Source organism: Agelaius phoeniceus, chromosome 16 (genome assembly GCF_051311805.1).
Source record: "Agelaius phoeniceus isolate bAgePho1 chromosome 16, bAgePho1.hap1, whole genome shotgun sequence".
In the NCBI taxonomy this organism is placed as follows: Eukaryota; Metazoa; Chordata; class Aves; order Passeriformes; family Icteridae; genus Agelaius; species Agelaius phoeniceus.
In genome coordinates, this window is record NC_135280.1 from 1,321,268 (window position 1) to 1,342,022 (window position 20,755).

At 56.4% G+C, this 20,755-nt stretch overlaps 1 protein-coding gene across 2 annotated transcripts in view; it reads right to left on the reverse strand.

Annotated features, from left to right (window-relative positions):
* Window positions 1–121: 121 nt before the first annotated feature.
* NHERF2 (NHERF family PDZ scaffold protein 2) overlaps window positions 122–20,755 on the reverse strand; it is a 36,453-nt gene continuing 15,819 nt past the window's right edge. The window contains exons 3-7 of one of the 2 annotated variants that reach the window (XM_054644098.2): window positions 9,319–9,495; window positions 7,221–7,374; window positions 4,930–4,973; window positions 4,423–4,485; window positions 122–2,643 (exon numbers count right to left, since the gene is read on the reverse strand). In XM_054644098.2, coding sequence (XP_054500073.1) covers window positions 2,485–2,643; window positions 4,423–4,485; window positions 4,930–4,973; window positions 7,221–7,374; window positions 9,319–9,495 — 597 coding nt within the window. In that variant the 3' untranslated portion in view covers window positions 122–2,484. Of the gene's footprint in view, window positions 2,644–4,422; window positions 4,486–4,929; window positions 4,974–7,220; window positions 7,375–9,318; window positions 9,499–20,755 lie in introns of both variants that reach the window. The other variant, XM_054644097.2, reaches the window with a different exon arrangement.

Here is a 20,755-nt window from a genome sequence, read left to right on the forward strand (position 1 = left end):
GCTTCAAAGGCGTAATTCCAGCTCCTCTCTGAAGAGGAAGCAAAGTTTACAATGTGCTGGAGGGCTGCAGTTCCGCTCTGGGCTCCCTGAGCAGCTGAGGAAGGAGCAGATAAGTGCTGGGTACATGGCAAACCAAGTTTATTACTGACATTACAGTGTACATACGGGTTTGCAATGCTGCTGCCAGCCTTAGACTTTATTGATTTTTCTTTTCCAAGTTAAATGTACAGGAACTGAATAATTACTACTGAGCTACAACAAGATGTCAGGAATGCAGTAATGCTTCAACCAGGAGCAGTTTCCTTGGACTAACAGATTAAGATTTGCAATCTTACCAACACGGATTTGCACACCTGATTTCTTTTGATCTACATTCAACACTACACAAGGTTTTTTTTTTTCCTTCCCCCCACCTCGACCAGCAGTCTGGGATGAGGAATGGGGCGTTGACACCAGGTCTGTGCTCTCTGCTGTGCACCAGGGTGTCCTGGGGCTGCTCTGCCCTGCACAGCCCGGGCGCTGCCGGGGTTTGGCAATGTGGGCACAGCATGGGGAAGAAGGGCTCCTTCCAAACATTACCCACAGAGAGAAAACAGTATTTTGGGGGGGCCAGAAGGAGAGCAGGTAGCTTGAAGTGGGATGGGGCAGAGGTGTCTTGTTAATGGCAGAGCCCCGAGGGGAGGCAGCCTCTCCACGTCCCCCTCACCCCCATGTCCTGTCTCGTCACCCACAGCCAAACACCTGCACCAGCTCCTCTCCAAAGTCATTATTTTCAACCTGTTCAGCCCACCGACAATCCTAAAAGATAACTTTCATAAAGAGAACTCATCTCCTTCACCCCTGAGGCTCTCCACACTCTCCTACCAGCAGCACAAGGCCACGGGCACCAGCTGCTGCCCAGGGGGGCCAAACACCCAGTGCTGAGGAGAGCAGAGGATGGCATAAGGCACCTTTTAGCTCCACGATTTGGAGATTCCTTAGGAAATGCGTGCAGAGCTGCTCCCACACCCACAGCACGCTGCCCAGCCAAGGGCTCCATCCCAGAGGGGCTGGGGGAGGCAGGGCACAGCCCCAGCTCCATTCACCCCCCATCCACGGGCTGCTGGTCACTGCTGCCTGCCCCCAGCTGGCAAAAGGGGCTCTGTGCTCCCTGCCCCTTCCCAGAGCACGGCTGGGGTCCTGCTGGGGTAGGGCAGGCACTGGGGCAGCCCCAGCCCCGGCCCTGCTAACCCAGCTCTGCTCCCTGGCAGCTGCAGCTCAGCTGAGTCACCCTCACCCACACCGCCAGAGGCAACAATAAAGAGCTTAAAGGACTGATCTGTAGTGCTTTAGGTACACTCTGAATGCCCAGAGTGGGCTTTGGAGGAGGCCAGGGGCGCTGCCCACTCCATCACAGCAGAGCCTGCTCCACCTGCAGCCCCAGGGCTTTGGAGGATGCCCTTTGGAGGATGTCCTGTGCAGGATGTATGTCCTCCACAGGGTGACACTGCCGGGCTGGGGACACCAAAGCCAGCCCAGGGGCACCTGCAGCAGCCCCACTGCCCAGGGCTGAGCCTCAGCTGGAGCTGCATCCCTGGGCTCCCTCCTGGCAGCAGGTGTGGGGCCAGCCCCACTGCCAGGCCTGTCCAAAGGGGTTTTGTAGCATCTCGTGGTTTTCTCATCTTCATGCTCCGTGGGGCAGGGCTGGCCCTGCTCCTCCTTCCCCTGGCACATCCACGGCTGCAGGTGAGGAGAGCTGTGTTCTCAGGGTCTGGGGTTTGCTTTCAAACTCCACCCTCTCCCCTCTGCAGAGCTGCTTGGGGTGAAAAATGGGCTTTTACTGCCTGGGCAGGAGCTGCTGGTGAGGGGGAGGTTCCTAAACTAACTGGAAACACATGGGACTTCATTAAAAAACAACAACAAAAAAAACAACCCAACAAAACAAATATTTTTGCTTCAACAGCAAAGCCAACGAACAATTTCCAGCCACAGTCCATTTTCCCATGCTGGGGAGCTGGGGAGCTGGGGAGGGGGTTCCTGGCACCCCCACCATGAGCCATGAGATGCTTCCACAGGGGCACTGAGCATCCCACAGGGCTCGGCCTGGGACACCAGCAAAGCCAAAACACCCCACATAAAAAGTAAAAAAAAAAGAAGTAACAGAAGCCTAAATGCTGCAGGTAAGAAAGAAGAGTTAAAATTCTTCCAGTCCTTTCTCATAGGAACAGGGACGGCAGGCAGCCGGAGCCAGGCTCAGAGCAAGCAAGAAAAGGAGCTTTGGTCACATTTTTCTTATGAGAATCGCTGGTGAGTAACAATAATAATAATAATAATAACAACAACAATAATAATAAAAAATAAAAATAAAAAGGGCTTTAAAATACGCCTTTTGTAAAAGCAACCAGTGAAGAGCAGAGCACAAAGCATCTCACGTGGACACCGAAGGACAGGGTGTAGGCACCTCAGAAAGGTCCGAGCTGGGCGGGAGGGAGCGGCCAGCAGGGCTCAGAAATTGCTGAAAATCTCCCGTTTCTTGTTCCAGTCCATCTGCGGCGCTCGCTTCTTCACGCGCTTGGCCCTCACCTTCTCCTTGGCCTCGGCCGCCGTGGGGCTCAGGCTCAGCCCACTCTCCTCAAACGGGTCCTTCTTGTCCGTGTCACCGTCCTGGGAGGGACAGAGCTGCCAGCACTGCCAGGCACTGCAGTGCCCAGGGCCCCTCAGGGCATCACAGAGAGGCTGCAAAGCCCCCAGGATCACCAACTGTGCCCCATGCCACAGCACTGCAGTGTCCACGGCCCCTTGGGGCATCACAGAGAGGCTGCAAAGCCCCAGGATCACCAGCTGTGCCCCATGCCACAGCACTGCAGTGCCCATGGCCCCTCAGGGCATCACAGAGAGGCTGCAAACCCCCAGGATCACCAGCTGTGCCCCATGCCACAGCACTGCAGTGCCCACAGCCCCTCGGGGCATCACAGAGAGGCTGCAAACCCCCAGGATCACCAGCTGTGCCCAAGGCTGCAAAGCCCCAGGATCACCCCATGCCATGGCACTGCAGTGCCCACAGCCCCTCGAGGCATCCCCAGACTGCAAACCCCCAGGATCACCCCATGCCACGCCACAGTGCCCACGGCCCCTCAGGGCATCCCCAGACTGCAAACCCCCAGCATTTGCCATGGCACTGCAGTGCCCACAGACCCTCAGGGCATCCCCAGACTGCAAACCCCCAGCATTTGCCATGGCACTGCAGTGCCCACAGCCCCTCAGGGCATCCCCAGGACTGCAAAACCCCAGGATCACCAGCTGTGCCCCACGCCACAGTGCCCACAGACCCTAAGGGCATCCCCATACTGCAAACCCCCAGGATCACCAGCTGTGCCCCATGCCACAGTGCCCACAGACCCTAAGGGCATCCCCAGACTGCAAACCCCCAGCATTTGCCATGGCACTGCAGTGGTGCCCACAGCCCCTCAGGTGGTGCAGTGCCCCTGCAGCAGCCCAAGGGTGGCTCAGGGGGGCACACAAGGCTCCCCAGAGCACAGGGCACAGCCTGCATCTCCCAGGGCAGACCATTGCATCAGGACATGCATTATTCAGGGCTCACAGGGAAAGGGGCAGATTGCAGGCGCTTGGCACAGCTGCTGCCCGAGAGGCTCTGGCTGCTCAGAGAGGCCACCTGAGCACACCTGGGGCTGGCACATTGCTGCTCCCAAGGCTCCTGGGGCAGGGCACAGCATGGCAGAGACCCCACAGGGCACAGCATGGAGACTCTGCTCTATTTACAGCAGAACCTTGTGCTAAAGAGAAATTTTTGTGCGCTTTGCAAATCCTCACTTCTTATTTTAGGAGGAAAAAAACCTGCTGAATTATTAACGCCTGAGAACGCCAATCTATGCCTTGTGTTGACTTTTGGTTGCCACTTCACCTTGCCCAACAAGTTTTGCCCCTTTCCAGTGCTAAGCCACACCACAGAAACCCCTTCAGCCCAGCTTGCCACCAAAACCAACTCCTCCCCTCCTTTAAACACTCTGATAAATTCACTGTGCTCCAAACAAACAAACAAAAAAAATTATAAATTAAAAATATTACATGAAGCCAATTCTGGCTTTTGTCCTGCTAGCAGCTGTTGAGCCTCACAGTTCTGTTCCTTATGGGTTCCCAGCCTTGCTGTAGCTCATCAGTGTAATTACACCTCAGATCCCAAACCCTGCAGACATCCCTTCACTTCCCAAACTATCCAAGCAGGAATCACTGCCCAAGGAGCTGCCAGTGAACCCCCCCAGTGCAAGGAATGAGAGGAAACCCTGGGTTTTGGTTGCTGGGTGGGTACAATGAACCCAAGCCTGGGAGATAAACTGAAACCTCCTCACTGCACAGCACCGTGGGGCAGGGCTGCACCTCAGCAGGCTGTGGAGGGGACAGCAGGTGTTTGTTTGGGGGTTTTACCTCGGATTCCTTGCCAGGGCTCTGCAGGTCGCTGTGAGATGAAGATGTGGATCCCCCGTTCAGCTGGAGGAAAGGAAAATGTCAGTGTGGTGTGTGCCAGGCAGAGTCAGACAGACACAACAACCCCCAGGGATGGAGTGGAGCCTGCAGGGAGGGGGTGCTGCTGCTGAGGGGTCCCTGCGCACAGGGGAGCCCCTGGGATCCCACAGAGCCCTTCAGCCCCAGCAGAACTGGGACACTGCACCTGCCCCTCTCTCCCTGGCATCAAATGGGGCTGAAACCGGCCTGGTTCAACCCCTGAGTGAAAGCTGTAGTGGGCAGTAATTAAAAGCAGGCAGCAATTAAAGCAGGCAGCGATTAAAAGCAGGCAGCAGTAAAGCAGAGCTGAATGAGCCCTGGGGACCTGAGCATGCAGGCTCAGCTGGCCAGGAGGGAGGCAGGGACAGCCCCTGATCCCTCCTGCTCACTCCAGCCCTTGCAGCCTCTCTGGGGCAGGGGAGGACTCACCTGGGTCTGTGCAGATCCGTTTGTCATGGGCTGGGGTGGCACACCTGGACACAGCAAACCAACACAGAGCACACAGTGAGCCCCTCAGCTGGGACTGCAGCCTCAGCAGCACCACCCGCACCCACCCAGCCCTTCCTGCTGCTCCCAGCCCACCAGCTCACCCTGCCCCTTCACCTTCTGCTCTTTCCCAGCCCCACAAAAGCCTCTCCCCTCTCCCTTCTAGAGCCACATCCCCTGAATTCACCCCACTGCACCCTTTTGATCAGAGGAAAACACCTGACAGGAGGAGGACCAAGTAATCTCCTTCTAGAGCCACTATCCTGCCCTTTTTTCTTTTTTTTTACCATTAGTTTTTTTTTTTTCATAAATTCTTTAATCAAAAATCTTAAAAGTCAGCTCAAAAATCTTCATCAAAATCTCCATCATGGTGTTGTCACAGCAGTGTCTGCCACACAACCCCCTCTCCAGGCACTCTGGAATTTAATTTTTTTTTTTGCTCACTTCCAATGATTTATTCTAACAATAGCCCACACAATGGCAAATTTTCTGCATTTAAGCTGCCAGTCACCACGATCAAGTCATTGCCCCAGGCATTACTGTGTCACTGTCCCAGACTAACAGATGTGTTAATTGGGACAGGATTAATAACTGAATCATGTCAAGCATGGATGCTTTCCCAAGGGACTGCTTGGGGGCTGCATCACTGCAGACTGCAGGAATTTCTGGGGCAAAGCAGAAAAATAAACCTAAAGTGTGATTTTGAGAGTGTGCTGGTGCAAAAACCTCCGTGTGGCTTTGGGATCCACGGATATATTATAAATATAAATATTTTATTGCAGTAAAAATATTTTATTGCAGACATATTATAAATAAATATTTTATTGCAGTGAATGCTGGACTCGTGTTTAGAGCAGGATAAGCTCTGAGCAATGAGCATCAGAAGAGTCAGCTCACACAGAAGTGATGATTATGTCTCTGGTATCATAAGTAGCTGAATTTTAAATTATTGAAACGAAAAGCTTCAGATGACAAGGAATAGAAAAGTGGGACTGGACTTCAAAACCACATTAGCCATATCTGGAAATACTTCATCTAAAAGCCACTCATTTGGTTAAAGGCTGAGGTGCTCAGGGTGAACTGCAGGGCTTGGGAAGTGTCAGTCTGAGGTCAAAGCAGGTCAGTTCAAGAGGACAATTATTATTATTATTATTATTATTATTATTATTATTATTATTATTATTATTATTATTATTATTATTATTATTTCCTCTCGCCCAGCAAACAGCAGAATTTACCAGAGCCCTTTGCTACCTGGCAGGTGCCAAACTCTGCTCCTTGTGAATGCAGGGCCTGGAGCCCCCAGGCTCCCTCCCCAGTCCCCTCCTGGAACAAGGGCTCCTTTGTGGCAGTGCCAGCAGCCAGCCCCTGCTCCTCCTGCAGCATCTGACACCCTGTGGCTCCCCAGCAGTGCCTGACCCATTTCTGGGGACAAATCTGCCCATTGAGCATCCCGGGAGTCAGATAAGGAGCAGCTGTGCTGGGAACACAGAGCTGCCCATTGAGCAGGGCACAGCCAGGCTGGAGCAGGGCAGGCTGGGCAGGGGATGAGCAGCTCTCCCTGCCAGGTTCCAGCAGCCAGGAGAACAATTCCTGCCCCAGCCGTGCCCGATCAGCTGGCATGGAGCCCTTCCCTCTGCACGGGGACTCTGCAGTGCCCACGGGCTCCCTGGCTGGAGCAAAGAGCAACCAGGGCATCACAGAATCGTGGAGTGACTGGGGCTGGAAGGGAGCTTAAAGCTCACCCAGTCCCACCATGGGCAGGGACACCTTCCACTGGAGCAGCCCTGTCCAACCTGGCTTTGAAGGGTCCCCCCAGTGATGATGAGAAATCATCACCCAACCACCCACCCACCAAATTTCACGTTCTTGTAGCTTATCAAAAGCATGACACTGGAGATGTCGAGATGGCTGCCACACACAGCCAAGGACAAAAGACTTAGTCCTAACCTTACTGTCAGTTTTTGCTGGGTATATACATGCAAGTATCTGTGCTCCAGAATCCCAAAGCCCAGCACACCTCAGCGCCCGGGTGGCAGCGAGTTCCAGAGTTAATCATTCACCGGGTAAAAGCAACAAAGCGTTTTTTGGCTGGGGGAGGGTGTATTCTCAGTATTTATAAATAGCTGGGTGGTGCTCAGGAAACCACTGAGGGATGAGGCAGGAGGGAAACGTGACTGTGCCTGGCTCCCGGGACCCCAGCCCTGAGTCACCCTGGCAAAGGAAGGCCTCACCTTTGCTGTGCTCCTCCGTGGGGGTCACCCCCAGCTTCTTGAAGTACTCATCTGTCTCGGGGTCCACCACCAGCAGCCTGGCCTCGCTCTCCCTGGCCTTGATGTGGGACACGACCTCCGAGTGCCGCAGCCCCTCCACGTTTATCCCGTTCACCTGCACAGGGACAGCATCACAGCCCAAACCCAGCCTCCCAGACCCCCTCCTTCCCGAAGGGACGGCTCTTTCCTTTCTTTATTCCTTTGGGATGACAGGAAGGCTACAGGCTTTTTCCTTCCCCCTCTCCTAAGCCCCCCCAGAGCATCCTCTGTGTTACCTCACACCTCTGGCTGCATCCCAAACACATCCACGGGCAAGCACACAGCCCAGGCTCCCCCCAGAACCCTCTGCCTGCCCTCTCTGGTGCTGCCAAGCCCAGCCTTCCCCTTCGATGTGCCCCAGATCTCAGGCTCCCCGTGGGCACAGGGGGCTGGGTGCACCCCCGTGTCCTGGGGCATCACTGTGCCATCCTCCATCGCTCTGCGAGGGAAACCTGAGATTCTTGTGCCCCTGATGGGCGAGTCCCTGTGCCCGGGGCAGGGATTCATCCCTCCCTGCCCTGCCCTGCCCTGCGTGCGAGCCAGGACCTCCAGGGAACTCGAGCCCGATTGTTCCTGCAGGAGGGGACAATGGTGACTCAGGACATTGTGCGGTGAATGAATCACCCTTTGTCCCACCGGGAGGGGCCCGACAGCCTCGGCACGACCCAGAGCTCCTCCTCATCCAAAGGGACGAGCAGAGCCTGGGCTCCTCACTCTGGGATCCCCTCTGCAGGGAAGGAGGCTCCCCTGCTCCTCAGGGCACAGCTGCAAGGGCTGGGCTGAGGAGAAGCCCCTTCCAACCCCTTCCAGGCTCTGCCCCTCATCCCAGGTGCTGCCAGCCTCAGCTGCCAGCTCACAGCCCTGCTCCATCCCTGTCCTGCCACTCCAGCTCACCCCAATCCATGCCAGGGCTGCTCTGCCCCCACCCTGGCACAGGCCTGTGGACATCAAATATTTATCCCAGCCCCAAAGAGCAGGCAGGGAGGGGATCAGGTTCCTGAGCTCACCAGCTCACCCCGAGCTGCTTTGTGTGTGCCAGGCCCTGGGCCAAGGCCATCAATAAATAACAGGACCCCTGGATGTGACACCAGCCCGGCCTGGCCACCCGTGCCCCGCGCCCGGCCTGGCCCCACGTTGCTCCCAGCATTAAACTTTGAGCTGCTGGGGACAGGCACAGCTCCCACTGCCTGGGGACTAATTCCTCATGGGGCTGGAAAGCAGGAGAGAGCTCTGCTCTCAGGATTATCCCGGCTCACTCTCTTCCAGGGGTGCCAATCCATTCCTGCTCTGAGCCGGCAGTGAGGCCACAGCTCGGTCCCTGTGGGTGGTTTTGGGGTTCAGCCTCCTGGGGAACTGCCCAGCAGGGAATATTCATGTGCTCCCACAGGGAAAGGGGTGATGGCTGCTGTGTCTGCCCAGACAGGCAGCTCTGGATGGGGCACCTCCTTCTCCAGAACAACACAACACATGAGCCAAAGAGAGGGCAACTCCCAGCCCCATCTTGGGCAAAAAGTGCTGTCCAGCACATGGTAACCAGCAAGATGCTTCCAAGAACACTTCCCCCCCCACCAACTTCCATAATTTTGTGTCTTAAAATCTCTGCAAAGCCTCTTCCCCTATGTTTCCAAGCACTCCCTGGCAGGGCATCAGCTCAGCTGGGCAGCACCAGCCTGGCCTTGTGCCCACAGTCACCTGCCTGACCCTCCCTGGTGCCAGCCAGAGCCAGCACAGCACCTTGGGGACACGGGTGGCCTTGGCAGTGCTGGGGCAATGGCAGGACTCAGCAGTCTTGCAGGGCTTTTCCAGCCTAAGAACAACTCCAAGTTTCTACTCTGTAATCCCACCCAGAGCTCCCAAATGCCCACTTGGAGGAGAGGAGCGAGCACAGAGCCGGAGCAGCCGTGCCAACCCTGGCCCTCCAATTACAGCACCACAGGAGGATCAGGTGGGGAAGGTGATGGGCTGGGGGCTGTCCCAGCCTGCCCAGGGTCCCACCCTGCTGCTGAGCCCTCGTTGTTACCTCCACCAGGCGGTCCTGGGGCCGCAGGCCTGCCCTGGCTGCGGGCGAGTCGGGATCCACGGAGCGGATGAACTGCCCCGGCCGCGACTTCTCGCTGTGCAGGTTGAAGCCGTAGCCATTGGGGCCTTTCTTCAGGTGGCACAGGCGTGGGCACAGCTCCTTCTGGCCGTTCAGGTCCTGCTTCATGGAGGAGAGGGTGGGGGAGACGAGGCCCGGGGGTTAATGGATGGTTTTGGGGTGGCTCCAGGCAGATGTGACTGTAAATAGAGCCCCGAGGAAGCGCCGTATCTGCCCCCCGTCCTCAGCCTGGGGACAGCTTAACAAATGGATTTCCTCTCATTGAGTCTATTTTCGAAACCCAATTGTCCAAAAGCACTCCAGAAAAATGAAAACAAAACAAAAAAATGCATTTCCTTCAGCAGGAGTGGCTCAGATTCATCCACCCATAGGCTGGGACCCCCCTGGGCAGGGAGGAACCGAGGCCCAGCTGTGCTCTGGCCAGGCCCACCCAGACCTGGGATTAACCTCAGTCAGGTATTTAAGGCAGGGCCACTCCCTTGGTCTCAGCGACACCAGCATCACCCACTGGCGCCATCATCCCAGTCCCTCCTTGCTGGGAGGGGATGAACCCCAACATCCAAGAGCTCCCTGCAGCTGGGGAAGGCTGAGCTGGGCAGGATGAACAGCACAGGGGCACAGGAGGAGCTCACTGCTTCCCCTCGTGCCATGGAAAATGCTTTATGGCTCCTCAGGGCAGCCAGGGAGCAACAACTCCTGGTTTTCTGCAGGTCTTCAGGAGCCACCACATTCCCAGCAGCTGCCCTTGTGCCAGGCAGCTCCAGCTTGTGGCACAGCACCACATCCCTGCCAAAGGCACCTCGGAGATCCAGGGCGCTCATCCTCACCCAGGCTTCAGGGGAAACATCGCCCCTGGATGAGTTTTAACCTTCCCTCAGCAGGAGCAGCACTGCTCCCTGCCTGCCCACGGAGAGGATTTGCCTGGGATCACATTCACAGGGAAACCTCTCACAGCCTTTCCCACCAAATTAAAAATCCAGGCAGCAATTTCCTCCTCCTTTCCCCCCTGGCTGAAAGGCACCATGAAACTCCAAACCTCCCAACTCCCCTCAAGGAGGGATTTTACAGAGGAGAACAGAGTGGGGTCACACAGAGTGATCTACCAGGGATCCCTGTGCTGGGGATGGAATTTGCATAGAATTCCAGATGGGGTGGAAGGGACCTTAAAGATCCCCTTGTTCCAGTCCCCTGCCCTGGCAGGGACAGCTCCCACTGTCCCAGGCTGCTCCCAGCCCTGCCCAGCCTGGCCTGGGGCACTGCCAGGGGTGCAGGGGCAGCCACAGCTGCTCTGGGCAATCCTGGCTGTGGCTGCAATGCCCAGGGGGGACAGCTGTGGATCAGGGCTCAGCACCAGCCTGAGCAGCCCAACCCCAGCGTCCAGGGAGAATCAGGGATGCAAAATGACCAGCCTGCACACCCAGGATGGCTCAGGAGGGAAGGAACCACTGAGGGTCATCCAAGTCCAATCTCCAATTCTGTTCAAGCAGAATTCCCCAGAGCCCATCACTCAGGATTGAGTCTTTCCTCTGGCACAGGAGGGGCACCTTACCCACCACATTCCTCAAAAACTGCTCACCTTAACCACCACATTCCTCAAAAACTGCTCACACAAGGGTCACCACCAGCAGTGCCCATCACAGGCATGGAGGCACACTCCAAACTGCTCCTGAATTTCACAGAGATTCCCTCAGCAAATGAGTTCTTTATTAAAAACCAGCTGGTGGTCTTGGTATCTCGAACCCAGATGGGTTCATAAAGGGGAATAATGATCATATCAGTGACAGCCCCAGCCAGGACAGGGCTCCAAGGCCCTCCTCTACCTGCTCACACCAGGGCAGCCCCATCCCCTCCCTGTGCACCTTTAGCCCTGCTGCACTTTTCCCATGGCCCCAGAGCAGGCAGTTCACCCTATCTGCAAACATTTCCAGCCTGCCTCCGAGCTCTTCAGGCTCTGAGGAAAACAGGAAATGATTCAACTGCAGTGACCTTAAAGGACACACGGGGCTCTGTGTGCAGGACAAGGGGAGCGCCTCTGGGGTCACCAAAGTGCAGCTGGGATCACCAAAATCCACCTGGCATCACCTATTCGGGTTCAAAAAGGACCTTCTAAAGCCATTTTCCTCCTGCTCCATCCCTACAGGGTCAGAGCTCCTGCAGCAGTGTGACAACACAGAGAAACCACAGAGAATCACCCAAAAATCTGGGCTGGAGGTGCTGTCCCAGCGTGGGGATCCCTTGGGGACACCCTGGCAGGGTCAGTCCCTCCAGGGATCAGCAGTGAAATCAAATTACTCACTGAATAAACCCCAGAGGGAAAAGCTCCACTGCAGGATCCCCTGGCTGGGAGCTGCTGATTTGTGCCACGTCCTGCGTGGGCTTGTGCTGCTTCCACTGCAAAAATCTTCAATTCAAGGCCCTTAACTGGAACGAATCCAAGACATTTATTTTTAAATACATACATATAAAAAAATAATCCCAATTCAGCATCTGTTCTGGGCAGAAACCCTGGGGGAAAACTGCTTATCCCCCTGCAGAGATGATCCAGGGCTTTTGCCGGGCTCTTAAACCTCCCAGCTAACGCAATCCTTGGCTGCTGGCAGAAACAGCTTTTGGAGCTGAGCTCTGCAAAGCCGCTCTCTGGGATCAGGCAGAGCTGAGCCCCTGCTCACAGCCCAGCACTGGAGCTGCTGCCTCTCCTGCCAGCTCCTCTCTATTCTCCTTCTGCCCCGTTTCTTTCCCTGGCTGCGTTGTGGGAAGATGTTTCCCCAGCTCCGGGGGGATGCGGCCTCTGTGAAACGCGAGTTTCCCTGGAGGAGCAGCGTTATGGTCGGGGCTTCCCGGGATGCTCCTGCCCAGAAGGGCTCCGGGGAGGCTGCTCCCCTCTCACGGCCAGCGCTGCGTGCGAAGGATCGAGTTACGGACACATGCAGGCTGCAAAGCAGCAAAACTCAGCTCCATTTTTTCCTGTCTCAGAAAGGCAAAAATTGCCCACACACCAAAAAAAAAAAAACCAAAACAAAAACAAAAAACAAGACAAAAAAACCCAACAAAAAAAAAACCCCAAAAAACCCAAAAAAACCCCAAAAAACCCCCAAAAAAACCCAAAAAAACCCAAAAAACCCCAACCCCCCCCCAAAAAAAGACAACAAAAAAAAACCCAAACTAAAACCAAACAAACACAAAAAAAAACCAAAAAACCCAAAAAAACCCCAAAAAACCCAAAAAACCCCCCAAAAAACAACAAAAAAAAAAATACCCCCCACCAAAAAAACGCCACAGGAAAAAAAAAAAACCACCAAAAAAAAAAACCTCAAAAAACCTGCTAAATGAAGATTTTGCCAAAAAAAAAACCCTGCAAAATGAAGATTTTTTTTTTTCCCTCCTCCCCAGGAATCCAGGCACTTCCAGTGGGTGCATTAAGCAGGGCACACTCCATCCCTGTCTGTGCCATGCCCAGCAATGTCTGTGCAGGTAAATCCTGCCTGGATGATGAAGTGCACTCACAGCCCAGCCCAGGAGCTGCAGCTTGGGGCAAAGCTGCTGCATTTCCCAAGGAAAAGGTTTCGGAAGCTCAGCTCAAGCTGCTCCATTTAAAAATGCACAAACAAGACATTAAATAACAATGAAACCTTTTCAGAAAAAAATTTTAAAAAAACCTGATTGGGTGTTGCCAGCTCTCACAATCTCATGGCAACTCTTTGCAGCATCTGATTTTTTATTTCCCCTCGGAGTTCCCAGCGCTGCTGATGGGAACTGGGGTCCCTCAGGGGCTCACCTGTGCTCACCTGGGGTCACCTTGTCCCCGGGGTGCCCCAGCCCTGGCTCTGTGCCACCCCTGCAGTGACCAGGGCTGTTCCCATTTGGGGGCTGGAGTCACAAATGTCCCCAGCCCTGATTAACCCTGAGGGGGTTCCACACCATTAATTAGCACGTGGCAGCCTCCAGGAAAGCAGAATCCACTCCCAGGAGCAGCAAAGGGAGCCAAACTCCCCTCCTGGCTTTGAGGGGCAGCAGAGCATCCCCCAAGCTCTGCCATCCAACCAAGCCCTACAAAAACCCCTGCCCAGCTCAGCAGCGGTGCCAGGGACCCTCCTGTGCCACTGTGACCCAGCCCTGAGCCCAGCACGGGGTCACCACTGTCCCAAAGGACTCACCACACCAACCTGCACCTCCACAGCCCCCCAGCCTGACCCTGAGCAGGGACAGGGACAAAAGGGACATTTCAGAGCCAGCCCAGAAAGCTGCAGGACCATCCATGGTCTCTCCACACCCATGGCCTGTGTCCCCACACTGGTGGTGGCCACGTCCCAGGACTGAGGTCCCAGACTGTCCCCAGCCCCTCTGCCCCACAAAGGGCTAAAATGCCTTGAAAGCCACGGTTTAGGGCTTTATTCCTAATAAAGGAATTAAATAAAATACTCCACACCAGAGCCAACATGGACAGCAGCTCCCCTGGGTCCTCCAGGAGAGGAGGAGGAGGAAGAGGAGGAGGAAGAGGAGGAGGAAGAGGGGGACACAGACACACACAGAGCTACTCTAGAGGCCGAGGCCAGGCTGGTACCATCACCCTGGGTCCTGCTGGCTCCTGCAGTGCCTTGGCCACGATGTCACCCCCGACCTCCTCCCTGCTGAGGGGCACCCAGCCAGGCTGGCAGGGCAGGGTGGCCCCGGGGTGGCCCTGGGGTGTCCCCGGGGTGGCCCTGGGGTGTCCCAGGTGGCAGCAGCAGCTCCAGCCCTGCTCCTGCCCGCAGTGGGATTTGCTGGAGCTGCACCCAGCTCATCCCCTGGGTATGCCACAATAATCACCGGGATCAGGGCTCCTTATCAGCTCAGTCCTGCCTGGGACCCCCTCCCCCTGCCCCCAGCACCAGCCTGGCCCCCTGCCCACCCCAGGGGCTCTGCCCAGAGGCTCCTGCTGGGAACTGCAGTGTCACAGACACCTTTTATGAGAAATCCTGTCTTTAGGGTTTTTCCTCCTGAGAAGCTCAGAGGCCTCAGGAAGAAATGCAAACAATGGTTATCTGCTGCTGTGGAATGCAACAGGTGCGTCTGGGATTGGGCTCATGTGGTTGTTTCTAATTAATGGCCAATCACAGCCCAGCTGGCTCAGGCTCTCTGTCCAAGCCACAAGCTTTTGTTATCATTTTTTCTATTCTATTCTTAGCCAGCCTTCTGATGAAATCTTCTATTCTTTTGGTATAGTTTTGATATAATACATATGATAAAATAACAAATCAAGCCTTCTGAAGCATGGAGTCAGATCCTGGTCTCTTCCCTCAGAGCCCTGTGAACACGGTCACACCCCAGCCCCTGGATGCACTCCAGGATCACCCAGGACAGGTCAAACCTTTCCATCCCTGCTTGGCAGGGCTGGAGAAAACCCAGGCAGGAGCACTCCTGCCTAATTTACATTGTTGACATACTTTCAGCCTGCAGCCATGGTGTTTCCTGTCCTTTTCCTGTGGTTTTGGTCAGAAAATGGCTCCTTTGCTCCCTCCAGAACAAACCCCAGCTGCTGAACCCACCAGGGCTGGGGGACACCTGGGCATGTCCTGAGGGGACAGAGAGCACTGCTCAGAGCCCTGCTGTGCATCCCTACCTCCGGCTGGGCCTTCTCCATCCCCTGCCCTTTGGATATTCTGCAGTGCAGGCAGCAGCACTGGGGGATGCAGGGCAGGGGATGCACAGCCAGCCCCAGGGCTGGGGGCAGAAATGCAGGAGCCTGACCCCAACCCAAGCCCCAGCAGGCAGAGGAGGGAGGGGCAGCACTGGAAAAGAGCCTGGAAAGAGCCAAGGAAGGGGAGAAACCAGTGCAGGAAAAGGGCCCAGAAGCACCAGAACAAGGGACCCATTTACCCCCCCTGCCAGGGGCACCCTCCCTTGGCAGGACTGGTCCTGCTGGGAGCTGAGGTGAGCTTTCATTGCCACTGCTATCACCACAGGCCTGCTGGAAGCTCAAAGGCTGCTGCCTGGGCAGGATTTAGGCATGTGCTTCACTTTAAGCAGGTTTTTGTCACCACTGTGGGAAGGGGAGGGGTGAAACCTCCTCACTGCAGGGATGAGGAAAGCTGGAGAAGCAGGAGCCCTCAGTGGTGCCAGCAGTGCCCACAGCCCCTGCCAAGGGGAGCAGGAGCTTTGGGACAGTGCCATGGCTGGAGCAGGATTGCTGCCTCCATTCTCCCCCTGCTCAGCAGGGCTGGGCTCCCTCCCCTTCCCCTTCCCCAGGAATGACCCCAGAGGGGACAGCAAACACCCAAGGAGCCTCAAACCCACACAGAGGGAGGGACTGGGGCTGGGGGAGGCAGAGCAGCCCCAGGGCTGCGCTGTGGGGAGAGGACAGGGCAGCTCTCCCCCAACCCCAGGGCTGCCAAAGCACAGCCAGGGTGCTCTGGGGGCTTCCCAGGGCCTTGCTGGGCCTCAGATCCAGGATGGGATGCTGCAGGTCCCTGCACACTGCTGGGAGGGCTTGGAGCTTGTTCCATCCATCCATCCATCCATCCATCCATCCATCCATCCATCCCTCCATCCATCCATCATCCATCCATCCATCCCTCCATCCATCCCTCCATCCATCCCTCCATCATCCATCCATCCATCCATCCATCCATCCATCCATCCATCCATCCATCCATCCATCCCTCCATCCCTCCATCCATCATCCATCCATCCATCCCTGCTGGGAGGGCTTGGGGCTCACTCCATCCATCCATCCATCCATCCCTCCATCCCTCCCTCCATCCATCCATCCCTACTGGGAGAGCTCAGGGCTCATTCCATCCCTCCTGCCCTGCTGGGAGAGCTTGGAGCTCACTCCATCCATCCTCTCCATCCCTCCTGCCCTGCTGGGAGGGCTCAGGGCTCGTTCCCTCTTTCCCTCCCTCCCTCCTGCACGCTCTCCCCCGCTCCCCTCCCCGGTCTGGAGTCAGTCTGAGCGGGCTCAAATTCCAGATGTTTGGTGAAATGCTATAAATAACAGAGGGGGAGGGGAGACAGGGCTGCTGGGACGCCAGCCCCACCAAACAGCAGCAGATGTTCCTCCCCTTCCTGCAGAGCTGGGACTGGGCAGCTCCAGCATCCAGAGACACCCCCAGGCAGAGGGTTTGCACCAGCCAGGAATGAATCCTTGGGCAGGAGCAGAAAATGGGAAAGAATCCCTGGGTAGGAGCAGAAAACAGGAATGAATCCTTGGGCAGGAGCAGAAAATGGGAATGAATCCCTGGATAGGAGCAGAAAACAGGAATGAATCCTTGGGCAGGAGCAGAAAATGGGAATGAATCCCTGGATAGGAGCAGAAAACAGGAATGAATCCTTGGGCAGGAGCAGAAAATGGGAATGAATCCCTGGGTAGGAGCAGAAAATGGGAATGAATCCCTGGGTAGGAGCAGAAAATGGGAATGAATCCCTGGGCAGGAGCAGAAAATGGGAATGAATCCCTGGGCAGGAGCAGCAAACAGAACAAATCCCTGGGCAGGAGCAGCAAACAGGAATGAATCCCTGGGCAGGAGCAGCAAACAGGAACAAATCCCTGGGCAGGAGCAGCAAACAGAACAAATCCCTGGGCAGGAGCAGCAAACAGGCTGCTCCCATTCCCATGCAGCCACAGCTGTAATTTCCACCCACCCCATTCCCAGGAGGTGTTTCAGCTCTGACACCCATGGTCAGAAGAGGAAAAGCTGCCAGCACTCCCCCAGCACAGAGGAGCAGCCCAGAGGCACTGAGGGCATCTCCCCCTTCCCAACAGCTCCCACGTTCACATCCCAGCAGCACAAAGCCCAGGAGCTCCCAGGGGCTGCCCGTGCCCATCTCTGCCCTGCAGAAAAGGAGCTCAGGGGTGGCTCAGCTGCCACCAAGAGGCTTTTGGGAGAGGCTGAGATCACCCTAAAATCAGCAGGGTCGCCTTCAGTGTCCCCAGGAGAGCTGCAGGCTCCTGGTGGTGACAGCACAAACTGGGCTCACCTGGTGTCACCTGTGCCACCCTCACCTGCCTGCCCCAGGGCAGCTGGGCTGCACCTCACTGAAATCCCCTGCATTATTCAAATTACTCCAATTGTTTCAATTGCTCCAGCAGCACTAAAAAGGCAGGTACAACACAAAATAAAAAAGCAGGGGTTTATTTTCAGGGCAGCAGGCACTGAGGTTTGTGCTGCTCCCCCAGCAGCCCAAGGGTTCATTCCCATTTTCTCCTCCTGCCCAAGGGTTCATTCCCATTTCCTGCTCCTGCCCAAGGGCTTATTCCCATTTTCTGCTCCTGCCCAAGGATTCATTCCCATTTTCTGCTCCTGCCCAAGGGCTTATTCCCATTTTCTCCTCCTGCCCAAGGGTTTATTCCCATTTTCTCCTCCTGCCCAGGGATTCATTCCCATTTTCTGCTCCTGCCCAAGGGTTCATTCCCATTTTCTGCTCCTGCCCAGGGGTTCATTCTCTCCTGCCAGCCTGGGGGGCTGCACCAGCACACAGCCAGTGCCCTCTGGATGCATCCATCCCTCCCTCCCTCCCTCTGGATGCATCCCACACTTCCTGAGCCAGCAGGCAGCACAAAGGCAGCGGGTGAGGATGGCAGGGAGTGACTCCAATTAGCAATGGAACACATCCAGCCTGGGCTCCTCAGCAGGACCCACGGCCAGGCTGCAGCTGATAGGGCAATTGGGGTATTCCTGGGATAATTCCTGGCAATTTGGACATTCCTGGGATAATTCCTGGCAAAATTTGGATATTCCTGGCATAAATCCTGGGATAATTCCTGATAATTTGGGTATTCCTGGGATAATTCCTGATAACTTGGATATTCCTAGGATAATTCCCGGTAAAATTTGGATATTCCTGGGATAAATCCTCAGATAATTCCTGGTAATTTGGATATTCCTGGGATTTCTCTGATTTTTCAGGCAGTCCCTGAGAGGAAGAGGAGGAGGAGGAGGAGCCATGCCATGGAAAACTCAGACTCACAGCACAGCTCCCTGCATGGAGGGGAAGGATGATGCCCACAGTGGGCACCAGCCTCAGCCAGGTCCTGCTGGCCCCAGGGACTCTTCCCCTGAGCCCTGCAGCCCTTTTGGGCACAGCTGAGGGCACAGTGGGGCTGCCAGGGTGGTGCAAAAGTCATCCCAAGAGGTTAATGGGGCCCTTCACCGTCCCGTGCCACCAGAGCAGCAGCAAGAAGAGGTTTGCAGCTCCCTGTGCCCTCCAGCCAAGGTGCTGTGGGATGCAGAGCTGTGCCAGCACCCTGCCAGAGCCCTGGCACCCCAAGGAAGCGCCAGGCAGGAGAAAACAGGAGCAGGAAGGACGTGGAGGGTGGGCAGGTGGCAGCACTGCCAGGCTGTGCCACGGCACCACTGCCAGCCCAGCACTGGGGAAAGCCCTGCCCTGCCCTGCCAGCCCCCACAGGGCTCCACTCCAGGGAACCTCCAGCCCAAGCAACCCCAGCTCAGCCTCCCCCTCAGTGCCCCCCGGGCGCGGGCTAAGCCCGGATTTGCCCCTCTGCGACATCCCCGCAGCTTTGGGGAAATCCCTGGGCACAAAGGGGCCTCTCAGCAGGGCCACTCCTGCCTGGCACCTCCTGTCCCCATGGGCACAGCCCCAGTGAGGGTCCCTGATGGGCACAGCCCCAGAGGGTGCAGCAGGGATGGAGCTGATCCCCCAGCAGGGATGGAGCTGTCCCCTGTCCCCTGCTCAGCCCCAGAGGGTGCAGCAGGGATGGATCTGTCCCCTGTCCCTGCAGCCCCACAGGGTGCAGCTGATCCCCCAGCAGGGATGGAGCTGTCCCTGTCCCCTGGCAAACCCAGAGGGTGCAGCAGGGATGGATCTGTCCCTGTCCCCTGTCCCTGCAGCCCCACAGGGTGCAGCTGATCCCCCAGCAGGGATGGAGCTGTCCCTGTCCCCTGGCAAACCCAGAGGGTGCAGCAGGGGTGGATCTGTCCCCTGTCCCTGCAGCCCCACAGCTGCCAGGGAGTTTCTCAGCCTCCAGCTGTGGGAAGCAGCAGCTTTTCCCCTCTGTGCTGGTGCTGGAGCAGGCTGAGGCAGCAGAGCACCCACGCTGTCCCCTGGGCAGGGCTGGAGCCAGCAGCAGCAGCAGCAGCAGAGGCTTGGCTGGAGCAGGGAGCAGCTGGGCCAGCCCAGGGAGGGAGGGAGGGAGGATGGAGGAGGCAGAAGGCGCCACGTGCACGTGTTTGCATGGACAGAGAGAGCTTTTCCAGCAGGCTCTGCCAAGGGAACACACAGCCAGGGCACCACAGAGCTCCTCTGCTCCACGGGGATCAGCTCCAGGCTCATGTGGGGCAGAAATGTGGGGCCTGGCAGGCTGGGCTTTGTCCAAGAGGAGAAACGTGGAATCTCCACTCTGGATTGAAAGGGATCTCAGCAGATCCACAGGAATCTGTTTTCTGCTGGGTGGGAGGGAAAAGAGCAAATGGGAATAAATCCTTGGATTTATTATTATTAAATCCTTGGTCAGTGAGCAGGGCTGGAGCTGCTGGAGCAGGGGAAAAACTCCTTCCCACGCTCAGCATGAACCCCCAGGCCAGAGGAGGGGTTGCTCTCACAATGGGAAGGCAGAAAGATGCTGGGAATGAAATTGCCCAATCCCACAGCGTTCCCTCCCTCCCTCCCTCCTTCCACAGGGGCTGTGCTGCAGCACAGAGCTCCTGTCCCACCCTGTGACAGCCCAAACAGAGCAGTGCCATCCCAAATGGCACACCCCAAACCAGAGCAGTGCCATCCCCAATGGCACACCCCAAACAGAGCAGTGCCATCCCCAATGGCACACCCCAAACAGAGCAGTGCCATCCCCCCTGTGACACCCCAAACAGAGCACTGTCACCCCAATGGCACAAACCAGAGCAGTGCCACCCCCTCTGTGACACCCCAAATAGAGCACTGTCACCCCAATGGCACACCCCAAACACAGCAGTGTCACCCTTCTGTGACAGCCCAAACAGAGCAGTGCTATCCCAAATGGCACATCACAAATAGAACAGTGCCACCCCAATGGCACACCCCAAATAGAGCAGTGCCATCCCCAATGGCACACCCCAAACAGAGCAGTGCCACCCCCAATGGCACATCACAAACAGAGCAGTGCCACCCCAATGGCACACCCCAAACAGAGCAGTGCCACCCCAATGGCACACCCCAAATAGAGCAGTGCCACCCCAATGGCACACCCCAAACAGAGCCCCCTGCACAGGGCAGAGCCAGGCACAGCTCCCAGCCCAGCCCAGCCCTGTTTTCACCCAGGTCTGTGCTGGAACCAGGCACCTCCAGGCTCTGCCCAGCCCCCTTTGGCCTCCCCAGCTGCTTTTGGAGGCCAGGCCTTGAGCAATCACCAAACACTGGTGGAGGCTGGCCCCATTCCTGTCCTTCA